The sequence below is a fragment of the Lupinus angustifolius genome, chromosome LG10, assembly GCF_001865875.1.
Source record: "Lupinus angustifolius cultivar Tanjil chromosome LG10, LupAngTanjil_v1.0, whole genome shotgun sequence".
In the NCBI taxonomy this organism is placed as follows: domain Eukaryota; kingdom Viridiplantae; phylum Streptophyta; class Magnoliopsida; order Fabales; family Fabaceae; genus Lupinus; species Lupinus angustifolius.
The window spans coordinates 15,718,326-15,734,317 of NC_032018.1; the positions used below are offsets into that span (position 1 = coordinate 15,718,326).

General features: G+C 32.3%; 2 protein-coding genes across 3 annotated transcripts; both read left to right on the plus strand.

The window, feature by feature from the left end:
* Positions 3,271 to 8,793, plus strand: LOC109358347 (surfeit locus protein 2-like). Of its 2 annotated transcripts, XM_019602520.1 has the most exons (6): positions 3,271 to 3,509; positions 6,180 to 6,421; positions 7,189 to 7,286; positions 7,450 to 7,749; positions 8,129 to 8,177; positions 8,323 to 8,793. In XM_019602520.1, exons 2-6 carry the CDS (start codon positions 6,183 to 6,185, stop codon positions 8,408 to 8,410), a joined length of 774 nt encoding a protein of 257 aa, XP_019458065.1. In that variant the 5' UTR covers positions 3,271 to 3,509; positions 6,180 to 6,182; the 3' UTR covers positions 8,411 to 8,793. The 2 variants fall into 2 exon arrangements, with proteins under 2 accessions (XP_019458065.1, XP_019458063.1); XM_019602518.1 differs by lacking the exon at positions 3,271 to 3,509 and having other exon boundaries at positions 6,093 to 6,421.
* LOC109358346 (elongation factor 1-alpha-like) lies at positions 11,794 to 14,288 on the plus strand. Its single transcript, XM_019602517.1, has 3 exons — positions 11,794 to 11,920; positions 12,527 to 12,999; positions 13,130 to 14,288. Exons 2-3 carry the CDS (start codon positions 12,538 to 12,540, stop codon positions 14,009 to 14,011), a joined length of 1,344 nt encoding a protein of 447 aa, XP_019458062.1. The 5' UTR covers positions 11,794 to 11,920; positions 12,527 to 12,537; the 3' UTR covers positions 14,012 to 14,288.

Genomic DNA, 15,992 nt, shown 5'->3' on the forward strand with positions numbered 1-15,992 from the left:
TCCTATTGTAGAAAAGATATTAGAATTGCGTCTCAGATGATTTGGACATGTGTGAAGAGATCGGTAGAAGCCCCGTGAGGAGAGTAGATCAAATGGATGCTAGTCCAATTCCCATATATAGAGCAAGAAAAATCATAAGGGAGAATGATTAAGAAATACTTAAACGATCAATGCTTTGTCAATGAATATGGTTTATTGTAGAATATTATGACGTCGTTCGATCCATATTGCTAACTTCACCCAATGAGATAAAGACTTGATTGTTGTTGTTGTTATTGGTTTCATATATACTAGTAGACTTCACTTAGTAGGGAAAGGCAAAATAGGGGTTAAGACCCTTTTGATTTGGGAGCACATATGTTATCTTATAGTTTGTGTCACTCCATATGTTATAAGCTTATGATTGGTTAGAAAAATACTTAATAATTAATTTTTAACTTAAATATATTTTTTCTAACTAATCACAAACTCATAACACATGGAGTGACACAAACAAACTGTGAAAACAAATGTGCACCGGTTTGATTTAGGTATGAAAATGAGTAAACAAAAAATTGTTTCTGAAAGGAGTAAGAGAAAGAAGTGATGGAAGTAGTTTCTGAAATGATTAAGGGAAGGAAGTGGTGGAAGCAATGTCAAAGGTCCACGTATTCCACTACCCAACTTAAGAAAATGACCCTATAAGTAACATATGTCAAATATTTTAGATTTCTATTTTTTCTCATTTTGCCAACCCAACCAATCTATATATAGATAGTAAATGATTTTCATTTAGACTAATAAGTTACTCATGCATTTTCACGGGCCACCGTGGTTTTGACGTATGTTCAAAAATACGTAGTACAAATATACAACAGTATGAAATACACCAAAAACCCCTTCATGGATGATTTTTGTTTTGGGTTATTTTTGTTAAGATCTTTCATTATAAATTGCAATAAACAAGCCATTTTATAGAACTTGTTATTGCACATACAATGCAAATTACAAAAGGACTCCTATAGAATTTTTATTATCATTGATCACAAATTGGACTAAAATGGAAATTATGTTCATATGTAATGTTTTATCTAAAATGGGTTGACTTTCTTCTCCCCATTTTCTCTAGAGTTCTTGATTATTTGTGTAGACATTGCCATTGGGGTGTTGGTGGATTGGTTTATGAAATAAAGTTTAGTTCTTTCTCAAGATGGAGTTATAAGTTTTCATCAAATGAAGAATTTGACTTGGGTTGATGAGGTTGGATTTTTTTTTTGAGAATCATTATTTGTGTTTAAGAACCCTCACCCACAATGGTGACAAGGTGCTAATAAAATAGGAGTGTGGATATTCTCGAAGGCAAATAGTTAAAAAAAACAAAACAAAAAATAATATGATGTGATAATAGTTAAAATTGCATCCCTTTACATATAATCACACTAAATAGTAGTAAAAAGTAAAAACAATCGATGTAAGAATATAACTTTCTAAATACTACATGTCAAAATTGTATGATATATAGTAATGTAAAATTAATAGCCCATTAAATTTATAAATAGATAGTAGATAAGGCTTAGGTAAGAGGTATAAGCCAATTCAAAAGCTTATTCTACCATTAAACTTTTTAAACTACCAAAAGTCCACCCTTTAATATGCTAACATGTTTGGTTTTAAGGTTTATTCAACTCTAACAATTAAATTACAATTTTACATATATTCTTTTATATTCAAATTTGGCATAATAAATTAGTTACAATTAAAATAATCTAATATAGATATTAATATATAATTGTATAGACATGTCTATTATGGTTAACCAAGTTAAATAGATTTTAAAATTAGATTTAAATAAAAAGAAGAATAATGTATCTCTTCTTGTTAGGAAATAACATATCTCATTTCACTAGTAAAAATATAATATTTATAATATTTTGTTAATTTTAAAAATATTTTAATATATGTAAATTAATTATGACACATATCATATTTTTATTGATGATATAAAAAAAGTTATATCCTAATACGATAATATACTTTAATATTTTCTAAAAAAAAAAAATCTTAACATGATCTCTTATATAGTAGTAGGCTAGATCAATGTTATTAAAATCGGTTCGGACCGGCTGGTTCAACCGGTCAACCGGTCAACCGGTCCCATAATCGGTACGAAACAAGTGTTGTGCCGGCTAAGCATCAAAACCGGTGTAAACCGGTTGAAAACCGGTGAACCATGTCAAAATCGGTGAACCGTGTCAAAACCGGTGAACTGGACGAAATTTGATTGAACCAGCCGGTTCATACATGTAATTTTAAAGAACCCCACATAGGCACATACCACATAGAATTAGAAGATGACGATGATGCACAACTAATAACTATTTTATTTTTTATTTTTTTTCATACATGTAATGTTTTTTATTGCATTATCAGTTGTGGTTCTAATAACTAATTTATTTTATTGTTGACTTGTATGAAAATTGATGTATGAAAAAATGATATTGTTGTAGATCAATTATATTTAGATGATGATGATGATGATGCAATGTGAACCTAGTTGAAGACAACATTAGTCAAGCTTTGGACTTAAATGGTGAAAAAATGGAACCTCAATATGAAACAACTTTGACTCTTTGGTGTTAAAGTTTTAAATATATAATATGTTTTGTAGACTGACTTATAAACTTGCGTCATATGTTTCGAGTTTGTTAAGTAAGACAAGTACTTGCGTATTACTATTTGTATTTGTAATTTAGACTTTGGATTTATTAAAGTTGTTTGTTTATGAGAATTCTTACTTTGACTATAAATATGGATTATAAATTTGAGTATCTACATATTAGATAATTTTTGTTACAGTTTACACATATATATAAGCATGTATGTCCGGTTTAACCGGTTTAATCCCATGCGATTTAATTACTGAATTACTAGTTAAACTATTAAACCAATACTCTCACCAGTTTGATGGCCGGTCCGGTTTTAATAACATTGGCTAGATAACATAATACACAACAAAGGTTATTATACTGAGGGTATTTTCGTAACAACAAAGCTGACACCTTTGTATAAATACCTCGAAACCCTAAAAGTTCAGTCTATTCAATCATTCAGTCTTTGTATTTGCGACTGAGGATTCCGAACTTCAATTCTCCATTGTAAGTATAATCCTCAATTTCATTATATCTCTTATTTGATTTCAGATTCATCGTTTATGTAATTCTCCATCTTTTTTGCTCCATCTATATATATATATAAGTGTTTACTCAGAAGTTGAGATTTATTTAGTTAATATAAGAAAATGTTAAGGATAGTGTTTGTGTGTTTATTTGTATCTAGTGTTGTTGTAAGTGTGGAGGTGAAAGAATCAGTAAAAGCATGTAGTTTTGCAGCAATATATAACTTTGGAGATTCTAACTCAGATATTGGAGGAATATCAGCTTCATTTGTTCCAATTCCTGCACCATATAGTCAAGGTTTCTTTCATAAGCCTTCTGGAAGGGATTCTCACCGTCTTATCATAGATAACATAGGTAATTGTGTTCTTTCCATCTTGGTTTTTTTTGAGCCTTTTTAGAATAAAAATCACTTTTTTATTTCTGCTTTTTTGCTGCTAAATCAAACTAAAATGATTTTGTTTTGTTTTGTTTGGCTTAGTTTCAAAGCATTTGTATAATACTTGATTTATGTGAAAAGAGGCTTCTGACTAATGGAGGCCTTCCACCTATTAGAGCCTAGGATTAGGAAGGGTAGATGTTGGGGTGAACATGATCTGACCTTACCCGTTCACTCAGTGACCAGTAACAATTATGGTTGTGTTTCATCGGTCTAGAGCCATGTTCGAATTCAAAAATTAGACTCATTCAAGTCTAATTTTTTTTAGCAAAGGTAGAGAACCAGACTATTGGACAAATCAAATACTTGAGGTCATACAATGGTATGCATTACAAAGACTAACAATTTTTGAAATTATGTGAGGAACATGAGATTTTGAAGCATTTTTCATTGAATAAGACTCCCCCACAAAATGGTGTTTTAGAAAGGATGAATAAGGTTCTTATAGAGACGACTACATGTATGAGACTGAATGCTGATCCCTCCAAAGGTTTTTGTCATAAGCATTTACTATGACATCTTATGTCATAAATAGATCACCATAGGCTTCATTGGATGCTAAAGTTGCGGAGAAAATATGGACAGGTAACCCAAACAATTACAATATGTTATACATATTTGGTTGTCTTGATTATCTACACATACATAGTAATGAATGATCTAAACTTAGACTCAAGTCAAAAAAGTGTATCTTCATAACATATACCAAAGGTGTGAAGGGGTTCAAGTTTTGGGATCCATTTTTTTAGAAAATTGGTGTTCAACAGAGATGTAGTGTTTGATGAGGATTTCATACCGAAACAGTCAATTTAATAGAGGTGCCCAAGCCAAATAAAGAGACTTTGGGATCCAATATTATTCTAGTGAGTAATGAAATGGTACAAGTGAATAAAGGCAATGAACCATGCAATAGTTGAAGTCAAGAAGATGATGATTCTTGGGCAGAAAGTTCAGGTGTACAAGAGTATCTACTTGCCAATGATAGAGATTGACGTTCTATCAAACCTCTAGAGAGATATGACTTTGAGGTATGGCTTTAGTTACTCTTCGTATCAGTTCATGAGATCCATGTAGCATTCAAGATACTATAAATATCCAGGTGAAATAACAATGAATGTGTGTGATGATAAAGGAGATGAAGTCTTTACACAAGAATCAAACTTGGGTGCTTGTCCCATTGCCCCCAGACAAATATGTAGTTAGGTGCAGGTGAGTGTGTAAGAGGAAACCAACAATATCATAAAAAGAACAGGAAAAATTTAAAGCACGTCTTGTAACAAAATGATAATCACGTCAAAAGGGGATTGACTATAATAAGATTTTCTCCCTACTCAAATCCTTTGTTGCTCAGAATTTTTCTTCACCTATACCTACCTTTCACCCATCTCCCTCAATTATCACTCCTAGTGTCCCTAATCAACCATATACAACAACTTCTATTTCTACTCGGTCACAAAATACCTCTCATACTTCCATTCAGAACTCCCATTCTACTTCTAGTCCCTCTCTCATTTTTTCAATCTCTCTCACTGTGTCATGCACCCATACATTATCTTCCTTCCCCTTATATTCTTCTAAGTTAAACTCTATGTTTTTTCATGAACCATGATGTTAATGTGATTCCTTGATGATGATGTTAAAGTGTTTCCTGAATGATGATGTTAATGTATTCAAAACAAATCTTTGATGATGTTAATGTGATTCCTTTAAAGTATATCAATGATGCTAGAAAACTAAAGGCAAACATGTTACTTTCCACATGAAGAACAATTTGTGATGCTATAAGAGCTTCTATAAAGTGTTGCTTATACTATTAGGTTGGTGTTACTTTATGGTTGTGAATAATAACCTTTGTTATGTTCCTCAAAATTGGACATCTTTGTTACAATTAGAAGAAGTTGCTAATAGATGATTAGAAAGCTACCACGTAGAGTTGATCAAATAGATGATTAAAAGGCAAATGAGTTTGAGTAATTGAACAGACGTAATTTTTATATTCTAATTTCGCCCTCTTTAAGATAATATTCACATTTAAAGTACACACTTAGTGTGTCTCATTTTAATTTTATTTTCAATTTAATTATATTTTTTTTTCATGAAGAGGGATATGTTTACACCAAAGTTAAAAGGGATATGTTTAATTATATTTTTTCAATGACGGAATATTAGGGTAAATTACTTTAAAATTAATAAAAATTTACTTATTCTTCAAACTACCATAATATTAGCTATATAAGATTGCGACAGATGCAATTGAAAGACAACCGTAATAATTCCAATACCCCCATTTCAAACACAACCCACATGGATCATAAAAGATATGCATCATATCATACGAATAATGATATAGATTATATATATATTGTCAGTATAAAAAATTATACATTTACTTATCATTATTTACTTGTTACTTGACAAATAAAATAAGATTGTGGGCCTATAAATACTAAACACTAACATTATTTCACCAAATGTGTATTTAGCCACATACTGAAGTATAACGTGAATACGCCGTTTCTTTACTACCCTACTACACAAGATTTAGGGTTTCTGGTTTCTAATCAATCTCTCTTCTGATTTGAATGAAGGGAATGGCAACAGGTGAAGAAAATGAAGGGAAGAAGAAGGAAGGATCTAACTTGCTTGGTTCACCAACTTTCAAAGAATTGGAAAATGGTCGATTCAAATGCGTTGAAACTGGTCATGAATTACCCTCCAAGGAAATTGAGTCGTATTCTAACTCAAAAAAGTGTCGTTTAGGTCTCATCGATTTTGCTGTCTCCAATAATAAACCCCCTCTCAATATGTTTAAGCAAGACCCTCTTTCACGGTATATATATTATCCCTTTTCAATCATTGTACTGTTACTGTTTGTGGTGTCGTTCAATATATGTAGCCAAACTCATTTAGCGAGAAAAGACTATGTTTTTGGTGTTGTATATGTAGTATGTTTATTACTTTTTAATTTTTGCTTGATGGGTATGTCATAAAATATTATCTTTTGCCATTGGTTTCATATATGTAGCCGGCCTCACTTGGTAGGAAAATACGCAATGTTGTGGTATATGTACTCTGCTTATTGTTTTTCAATTTTATCTTGGTATGTATATCATAACATGTTATCTTTGCTATTGGTTTTATATAAGATAAAATAAAATAATGAATGTATTAAGAAGAAATTCGGAGTAGCTCCTATTGTAGAAAAGATGGTAGAAACGCCTTACGTGTTTTGGACATGTGTGGAGAGACTCATAGAAGCCTCGTAAGGAGAGTAGATCAAATGGATGCTAGTCTAATTCCTAGAGGAAGACCAAAAAAAACCAATCGGGGAATGATTAAGAAAGACTTAAAATCAATGTTTTGTCAATGAATATGATTTATGATAAAATATTACGGCATCGTTTGATCCATATAGTCGACTTCTCCTGGTGAGATAAATACTTGATTGTTGTTGTTATTGATTTCATATATACTAGCCGACTTCACTTAGTGGGAAAAAGCTAAGTTGTTGTATATGTACAATGCATATTGTTTTTCAATTTTATCTTGATGGGTATGTCATAACATATTATCTTTGCTATTGGTTTCTCATTCCAGTTCAAAGTTGATATGTAAGCTAACTAGAGACAGTGTCAATAAGTCAGAGGAACATATTTGGAAGCATATGATTGGGAAAAGATTTCTCAATAAGCTAGGTTAGTACTATCTTCTATTCACTCAATTTTGTTTTTTGAAATAAATGGAGTTCAGTTCGATTTTCTTGCTAGTATGTGTATATTATGTGATCCTTGCTAGTATGTGTATATTATGTGATCCGTGAATGCATTTGAATTCTTTTTTGCTTCATCGCATAAACAGATGAAGAGGAAGAAGGGAAGTTGTCATCTCATGGAATGGAAATTGAGGAGAGCTTAGAGGAGCCGCAAAGCACAGGTGGTTGGAAAAAGGATAAAAAGAAGAAAAAGAAGAAAAAGAACAAGGGCAAGAATGATGAAGAGATTATTTCTGAAGTTAGGAAGTCTTCTAATGAGGACAGTGACACCGAGGAGGAAGATTTCTGGATCCCTGCTGTTGGAGAACGCTGGGACCATGATGATGGAGAGGATCGATGGCACTCAGATTCCGAGTCAGAGGAGAAAACTAAGGAAGATGTAATTGGTATGTATTTCTCTCAATCTTGCTCAACTCAAATGAGATTTAATATCGAAAGAAAGAAGAAAAAATGAAATTAAGAAACTAAACTTAAACCAAATTATTGATTAGAAGCTGAGACAGTTTGATGCACTTGCTTAGATTTTTGGTGTTAGCAAATACTATTGTTATAGCAAAGTTAGAAGGATTATCTTGAGAAGTATAGTGATTGCATTTTTCTCAAATGGATAGTCATTATACAACCATGTTAAGCTGGTCAAGCTTTATTAATCAGATATTACTCGGTTCTTATATCAGTTCCGAGTGAGACTATTGGTCGCTAATTTGGTTCCGTCTCGACTTTTATTAGAGAAAATTAACCATGTCAATGATATTTTTCTCATAGATGCTGTTGCTGATGAGGATTGCAAGGAGTCAGAAGAGTTATCATCAAGGTATTTTACTTAATCATTAAATACACAGAAATGGAATTTTTCTAGATGTTTAAGTTTAGATCAAGTCAGTAGCAAATGACCAAATTTCTATATTGGCACGAAATCACGAATACGTATTGAATTTCGTTTTTCCCATACCCTTCAGAACAAAAAGAATGTCCATAGAAATTGGACCAAGCAGCTTTGCCTCAAGAAAGAAGAAAAGTAAGAAGAACAATCAAAGTCCAGTTTAGTTGAAGAAAATATCGTGAAAGGCTTCGCCTTAGCAGCTAAAATGCGTAAGGTATGTTAGCCTAGTTCATATGCCTTGCAGTAAAAAGTGAATCTGGGTACAAATTACATCTTCAAATGAATTGTTACCTGTACCAAGAAGCTGTTTTTCATTTTACTGTATTTTTTCAGTCGATGTCTGTGTGTGGAGCGCGACGCGAATCCGATTATTTCTTAAAGTTGAAGTTGTTAAGTTAAACAATCAGTCAAGGTTTAAGCATGTTTTTGTCTATTACTGTAGGTCCATTGTTGTTTATGGTACCCAACCCTGTTTTTTAAATACTTATTTCAAGAAGGTTATGAGTTTTATATTTTTATTTCTAATTTGGCAGTTATTTCATGATTTCAGCACTCTCTCAGTAATAGTCCTTTACATCAAAGGCTTTAGTTGCTAAAATTGCCATTGTGATTGGTTCATATAAGCATCAAAATGTTTATTATTGTTTCTGCACTTGAGTTGAGGAACCGTTACAATGTAGTTGCAATCGATTTAACAGTAACTACTAGGATACTCGTGCATTCGCATAGGTCACTATGTTTTAGTGGTCATAGGAATTTTAAAAAAACGTGGTGCAAAATACTTGTCCTATGTTTTGGAAAACTGCCTTATAAATAATAGCGGTTGATGTCGTTAGGGGTTGACTATCCTTATCATGTATTAATATTTTTAATCATTTTTTGTTCTGGACTCTTTACATTGCCATATATAATTAGTCGTGACTAATTCAACACTTTTCAATGATTCACCTTGAGATTTGTTAATTGTCGTAGCTTATAAAACAATCATGAAAAATTGTCCCCTAATTGGCTTGAAAATGCCATGGAGAATATATGACATTTCCAATGTTCTTTCCGAACATAATCTTTGTTTCAGGTGTACGACTTGCCAATTTAATAACAATCAATTTTGTACCATTACATCATTCTTTAGATTGCTCTAAATTTCTTAACAACATTATTAGAGTGCTTACTTTCAACTAGATTTTATGATTCGGGATACTGGAAGTTTTAAGTGGCCTTTTTGCCCCTTATAGTTTTACATATGGACATATATCAGTGTGTATTATAAAGATACTTGCATAAACTTAATAAGTGATTTAATAAAATTATATTTGTTTATGTGGAATAAAGCTTAAAACATATTGATGAATGAATCAACAATTTCAATAGTTGATGAAAATATTGTCCTTAATTGCAAAAATTCCCCACTCTTGTTGTGATGTCAATTGGGTTATGAGAATTAAGAAACAAATGTTCTTATGGAATATATATTTCAATAAAATCATCGTTAGGTTCCGATAATTTTCCATCCCCACCTTCTGTATATAATGTGAGAATTCCCTTATTTCTCTCCCAGAGAATTATTTTGTAAACACGTTTTTTTGGTGAGAATTCTAAGGCTGTGGATGATAAATTATGAGCCTAGTTATGCTGAAATAGATATTATAGGAGAACTTTTGCTTCTTAATTTTGATAACCAATTAATGTAATAATTCAAAGTACCAATTCAAATCTACAAGAGTGAGGAGTTCTTACAATTAAGGATAAAGAATATCTTTGTAATCCACACTTATATATGTCCTTGACGAAGAAGAATACCTGAGCTGAGGTTGAGAACCAACCATTCAACTATTAACTTCCGAATTTCTAAATTACTTACTACTTATGGTCTTCCGAGTAATAAAATCAAGTTAAAAATTCATACTCCAATAATATTACTAAGAAATTTAGACCAGTATAAAAGATTATGTAAGTAAAGGTTGGTTGCTACTAAATTTGTAAATTATGTACTCGAATTAAAGATTATGTTCGACAAGAACGTTGGAAATGTCATGATGTTCTTTGGATGTCAATGTGTCCATGTCTTTTCAAGCTAATTAGGAGGTAATTTTTCATAAATATTTTATATGTTATGATAATTAATAAATCTCAAGTTCAATTATTGAAAATTATTTGATTATACTTACTTAGACATGTCCTTAGTTGTGGTGAATTCCTTGTGGCAATGTTAAGAGCAAAAAAAAGATTAGAGATTTTAATACATGATAAAGATGATCAAACTCTAAAAATAACGAATATTATTTATGAGCAATTTTTCAACTTAACAACAATTCTATAACACATCCCCAAGGTTAAACTTGGTGACATTTAACATAAACAATATTATTTATTTCGACCAAATTACATTAATTAAAAATCTTCTTGTCTTTTAACATACAACTTTTACTATGTTTTTAAAATTAGCGACTCATGCATTCCTACTAATTCAGCAACAAAACAATTGTTAAAAGAAAAACAGAGTTGAAGTTGAAACCAACCAAAAAAACGTTAATACGATTTATTATTGGACATATATATAAATTAATGGTTGATTCCTAAATTAATTAATATTTAAAAGAAAAACAATGATTCCTAGAGTTAAAATTGATTCCTAAAATAAGGTCGATTGTTTATTATGTGATTGAAAAGAGAATAAACAATTATTTTGTTTTGAAAAAGTGCTTTATTGCAATTTAGTTGAAAACAAAGTTTGTTTTTATTAAGTTTGTTTATTATGTCATACTCTCTATCTTCTTTTTCTTTTCCTTTTCTCTTTTACCAAATAATCCATAATTCCACGTTTTTTCTCATATATTTCTTTTTTCTCATCATCTTTTTCACTTTTTTCTTTCTTCGTAGTTTCTTTTCAACAACCAAACGAAAGCTACATGTCAAAATTGTATGATGTATAGTAATGTAAACTTAGTAGCCCATTAAATTTATAAATAGATAGTAGATAAACCTTAGGCTTGAGGTATAAGCCAATTCAAAAGCTTATTCTACTATAAAACTTTTTAATATTCCAAAAGGTCCACCCTTTAATATACTAATATGTTTGGTTTTAAGGTTTATCCAACACCAACAATTAAATTATAATTTTACATATTTTCTTTTATATTCAAATTTCGCATATAATAATTTCAGTTACAATTAAAATAATATAATATAAATATTAATATATAATTATATAGACATATCTATTATGGTTAACCAAGTTAAATAGATTTTTAAATTAGGTTTGAATAAAAAAAAAGAATAATGTATCTCCTTTTAGTAGGAGATAACATATTTCATCTCACTAGTAAAAATATGATATTTGTACTATTTTATATAATTTCAAAATTATTTTAATAAAAAATAGTTAAATATGACATATATCATATTTTTATTGACGAAATAAGATAAGTTATATCCTGATACGAAAATATAATTTATCCTAACATGACCTCTTATATAGGAGGCTAGATAACAAATCATGATAAGCTATCTAATCTATAATATAATACACAACAAAGCTTATTATACTGACGGTATTTTCGTAACAACAAAGTTGATACCTTTGTATAAATACCTCGAAACCCTAAAAGTTCAGTCTCTTCAATCACTCAGTCTTTGTATTTGTGGCTGAGGATTCCGAACTTCAATTCTCCATTGTAAGTATAATCCTCAATTTCATTATATCTCTTATTTGATTTCAAATTCATCGTTTATGTAAGTGTTTAATTGTTTTATATGATTGAATTTGATCGATTTGTTTGACTGTGGATTCTTTTTTAGTTTTATATGAGTATTTGGAACGGATTTTGGATTGCTTTGTCGTTTGTGGCTTTGATTTTTTTTTTTGTTGCTGAATGCATAAATTCGATGCTTTTATGTTGAAATTATAGACTTGTATGTTTAGATTTATTGATCTGTGAAAATTATTATGGACTATATGCTGTTCAATGATTTTAGTATTTTTTAGTGGATTTGTTTAGTTAATTCAGTTCTATATTTTTTATCAGATTGTCATATTATTTGCATGGAATGGTACTACGTTTCCTTATTGCTAATTTTGTGTTTCTTCCTGTTTATTGAAGACTTTTAGTGGAATTCAACATGTTATTATTGGATATTTTTAACATCGAGGGAGTTTATTTTCACATTGGTGTCCCTGCGTAATTTAATTTCAATATGCTTCATTGGTTTCTATGTACTGTTATCCTTCTTTTTTTAACTTAATGTTTTCTGACTTGCAAACTTTTTGAATTTTGATCCAGTTTAAGAAATCATGGGTAAGGAAAAGGTTCACATTAACATTGTGGTTATTGGTCATGTCGACTCTGGGAAATCAACTACTACTGGCCACTTGATCTACAAGCTTGGAGGGATTGACAAGCGTGTTATTGAGAGGTTTGAGAAGGAAGCTGCTGAAATGAACAAGAGGTCATTCAAGTATGCTTGGGTTCTTGACAAGCTCAAGGCTGAGCGTGAAAGAGGAATTACCATTGATATTGCATTGTGGAAGTTTGAGACCACCAGGTACTACTGCACAGTCATTGATGCTCCTGGACATCGTGATTTCATCAAGAACATGATCACAGGAACTTCTCAGGCTGACTGTGCCGTCCTTATCATTGATTCCACAACTGGTGGTTTTGAAGCTGGTATTTCCAAGGATGGACAGACTCGTGAGCATGCCCTGCTTGCCTTTACTCTTGGTGTCAAGCAGATGATCTGTTGCTGTAATAAGGTCGAAGTTCTGACTTCATTTGCATTATCATTTACTTTGTTATATATTTGAGTATTTATGAAGTAGTTGCTCTCTTAGTATCCTATTTGGTTATGCTTTCTGATTATCAAAGTTAATATTTCTGTAACAGATGGATGCCACCACTCCAAAATACTCCAAGGCCAGGTACGATGAAATCATTAAGGAAGTTTCTTCCTACTTGAAGAAGGTTGGTTACAACCCAGACAAGATTCCATTTGTCCCCATCTCTGGTTTTGAAGGTGACAACATGATTGAGAGGTCCACCAACCTTGATTGGTACAAGGGCCCAACTCTTCTTGAGGCTCTTGACCAGATCAATGAACCCAAGAGACCCACAGACAAGCCTCTGAGGCTTCCATTGCAGGATGTCTACAAGATTGGTGGTATCGGGACTGTGCCAGTCGGACGTGTTGAAACTGGTGTTGTGAAGCCAGGTATGGTGGTGACTTTTGGTCCCACTGGTCTGACAACTGAAGTTAAGTCTGTGGAGATGCATCATGAAGCCCTCCAGGAGGCTCTTCCAGGAGACAATGTTGGATTTAACGTGAAGAATGTTGCAGTCAAGGATCTCAAGCGTGGTTTCGTTGCCTCAAACTCTAAGGATGACCCTGCCAAGGAAGCTGCCAACTTCACATCCCAAGTCATTATCATGAACCATCCTGGTCAGATTGGAAACGGATATGCACCTGTTCTCGATTGCCACACTTCTCACATTGCTGTTAAGTTTGGCGAACTTTTGACCAAGATTGACAGGCGATCTGGTAAGGAACTTGAGAAGGAGCCCAAATTTTTGAAGAATGGTGATGCCGGTTTGGTTAAGATGCTTCCAACCAAGCCTATGGTGGTTGAGACTTTCTCTGAGTATCCTCCCCTTGGTCGTTTTGCTGTGAGGGACATGCGTCAAACTGTGGCTGTTGGAGTCATCAAGAGCGTGGAGAAGAAGGACCCCACAGGAGCCAAGGTCACCAAGGCTGCTGCAAAGAAGAAGTGAATGCGTCTCAGTATTTCAACAAGTTATTATGTCTATGGTTACATAAAACAGTATTTCATTTTAAGTAATTTATCTTTCAAGAGTCTTGTTTTTTCCGGGTATAGTTATAAGTGTCATCAGTTTTCAAGCAGCCATACCTTTCAAAACTGGGTTCTTGATCGGCGGTGGTGTGGTTTCATTCCAATGTGTTGAGAGTCCTGCTTTTATTAATGTCCTAATCTTAGGAGAACTTTTTTGTCCCAAGTAGTTGTGGGATTTTACTTTTGCTCTGCTGCTGAGGAATGTTTGAATATTATTGCATTTAAATCTTAAAAGTTTTGTCATCTGTTCTTGAGTTGTATTATTTTCTGTCAGAAGTGATATCATTGCTGTGAGGACGGGACTTGAAATTGTCCTGTTTCGTCTTAACTAAAGGAAGGGTTAGACGGGTTAGACTGTGTTGAACCGAGATAATACTAGTCAGCCTTGTCGCATCTTGTTAAACGAGATTAAACCTGGAAGTGAAACGTTGGGTATCACATAATTTTAAAAGGTAGAGTTACTCTGATGTTTTGTTGTACCCTTCAAAAAGTGAAATGTAATCTTGCTTGATTGAACAAATTAACTAGTAAATTTATCAAATGTGGGATCCCCTGTTCATGATTCTACCTAAAACTTGTTGGTTAGGATTGGGTTCACAAGTAGAAGCTGGTGATCTGTTTTAACATGTATGTCGAAACAGAAAATAACAACAGCACAAATCCCACCATCATTCTATACTTTAAGAACTCTAGTTTATAACAATAGAACTTATGAAAAGCACGCCTCACAATGAACCGAATCAATTTGATATTTGTTCAAACTCGACTATTTATTTAGTTTGACGAACTTGGTTTACAAACCAAATAAGCTGAACCTGACATAGTTCAATTTAAGTTCATAAGCTGATTCTATATATTTATATCTATGTATATAAACTAATTTTTTATGTTTCGAATGTTTTTCTACAATGTGATTTTTGTGATACTACCAAGGTATCCCCTTACCAAAAGGGTAAGGAACTAATCTCTTTTGGAATTTATAGCTGCTTATCCTAATAAGTATCGCTCACGTGAAATGAACTCTTGACCTTTTGGTCCTAACGATCTAGTGAGGCTTTACACTGCTAGACCAACACCTTGTTTAAAACCATTTTGGGGTTTGTGGTTACTCCTCCCAACAAGTATCACTTACATGAATGAAACGTTTGACCTTTTGGTCATCCTAACAATCTGGTGAGGTTTTACATTGCCGAACCAATTGCCGAACCAACACCTTGTTTAAAACCATGTCCTCAAGTCTACTCTGTTTGTATGTTTTAAGAGAATTTTGGTATAATGATCTTCATCAACCAAATCTTGAATTCGTAAAAGGGACCTTTGTTTTCTCTCTAACGAGGAGAAGAGAAAACTGATTGTGATTTGGTGTGTTAGGGTTACATTATTCCTGATGCATTTATATATACAATTTTCATCATTCCCTATAGGTCAACCATTTTGGTACTCACTCTTTAAGCCAATATGAGATACTAGTTTTAGAAGTGCTACTATTTTTCAAAACTAGACAACTTGTTTTATAACCTTTAAAATAAATAGCTCATATAGTTGTACTAAATATATGTAGCTCATATTAATTATTAATTATAAATTATAAATTTCTAACGAGACATGCTATTTTATCAAATTGGTGACTGTTATAATTGAATGACTTCTAAAACTAGTAACTAATATTGGCTTAATGAGTAGGTACCAAAATGGTTGGGCTATATGGAATGATGAGAATCCTATATATAAATGCATCAGGAATAGTGTCATGACTAAATTAATGCTAGCATGAAAGATTGTCTTGATGGAAGGTTATTGTCACAAACGGTCTAGCGATGGAAGGTCTGGCCAACACAAATAGACAAGAATCTATTGTCCCAAATAGTGCCTCGAACTCTGTCTTGGATAACAGAAAAACA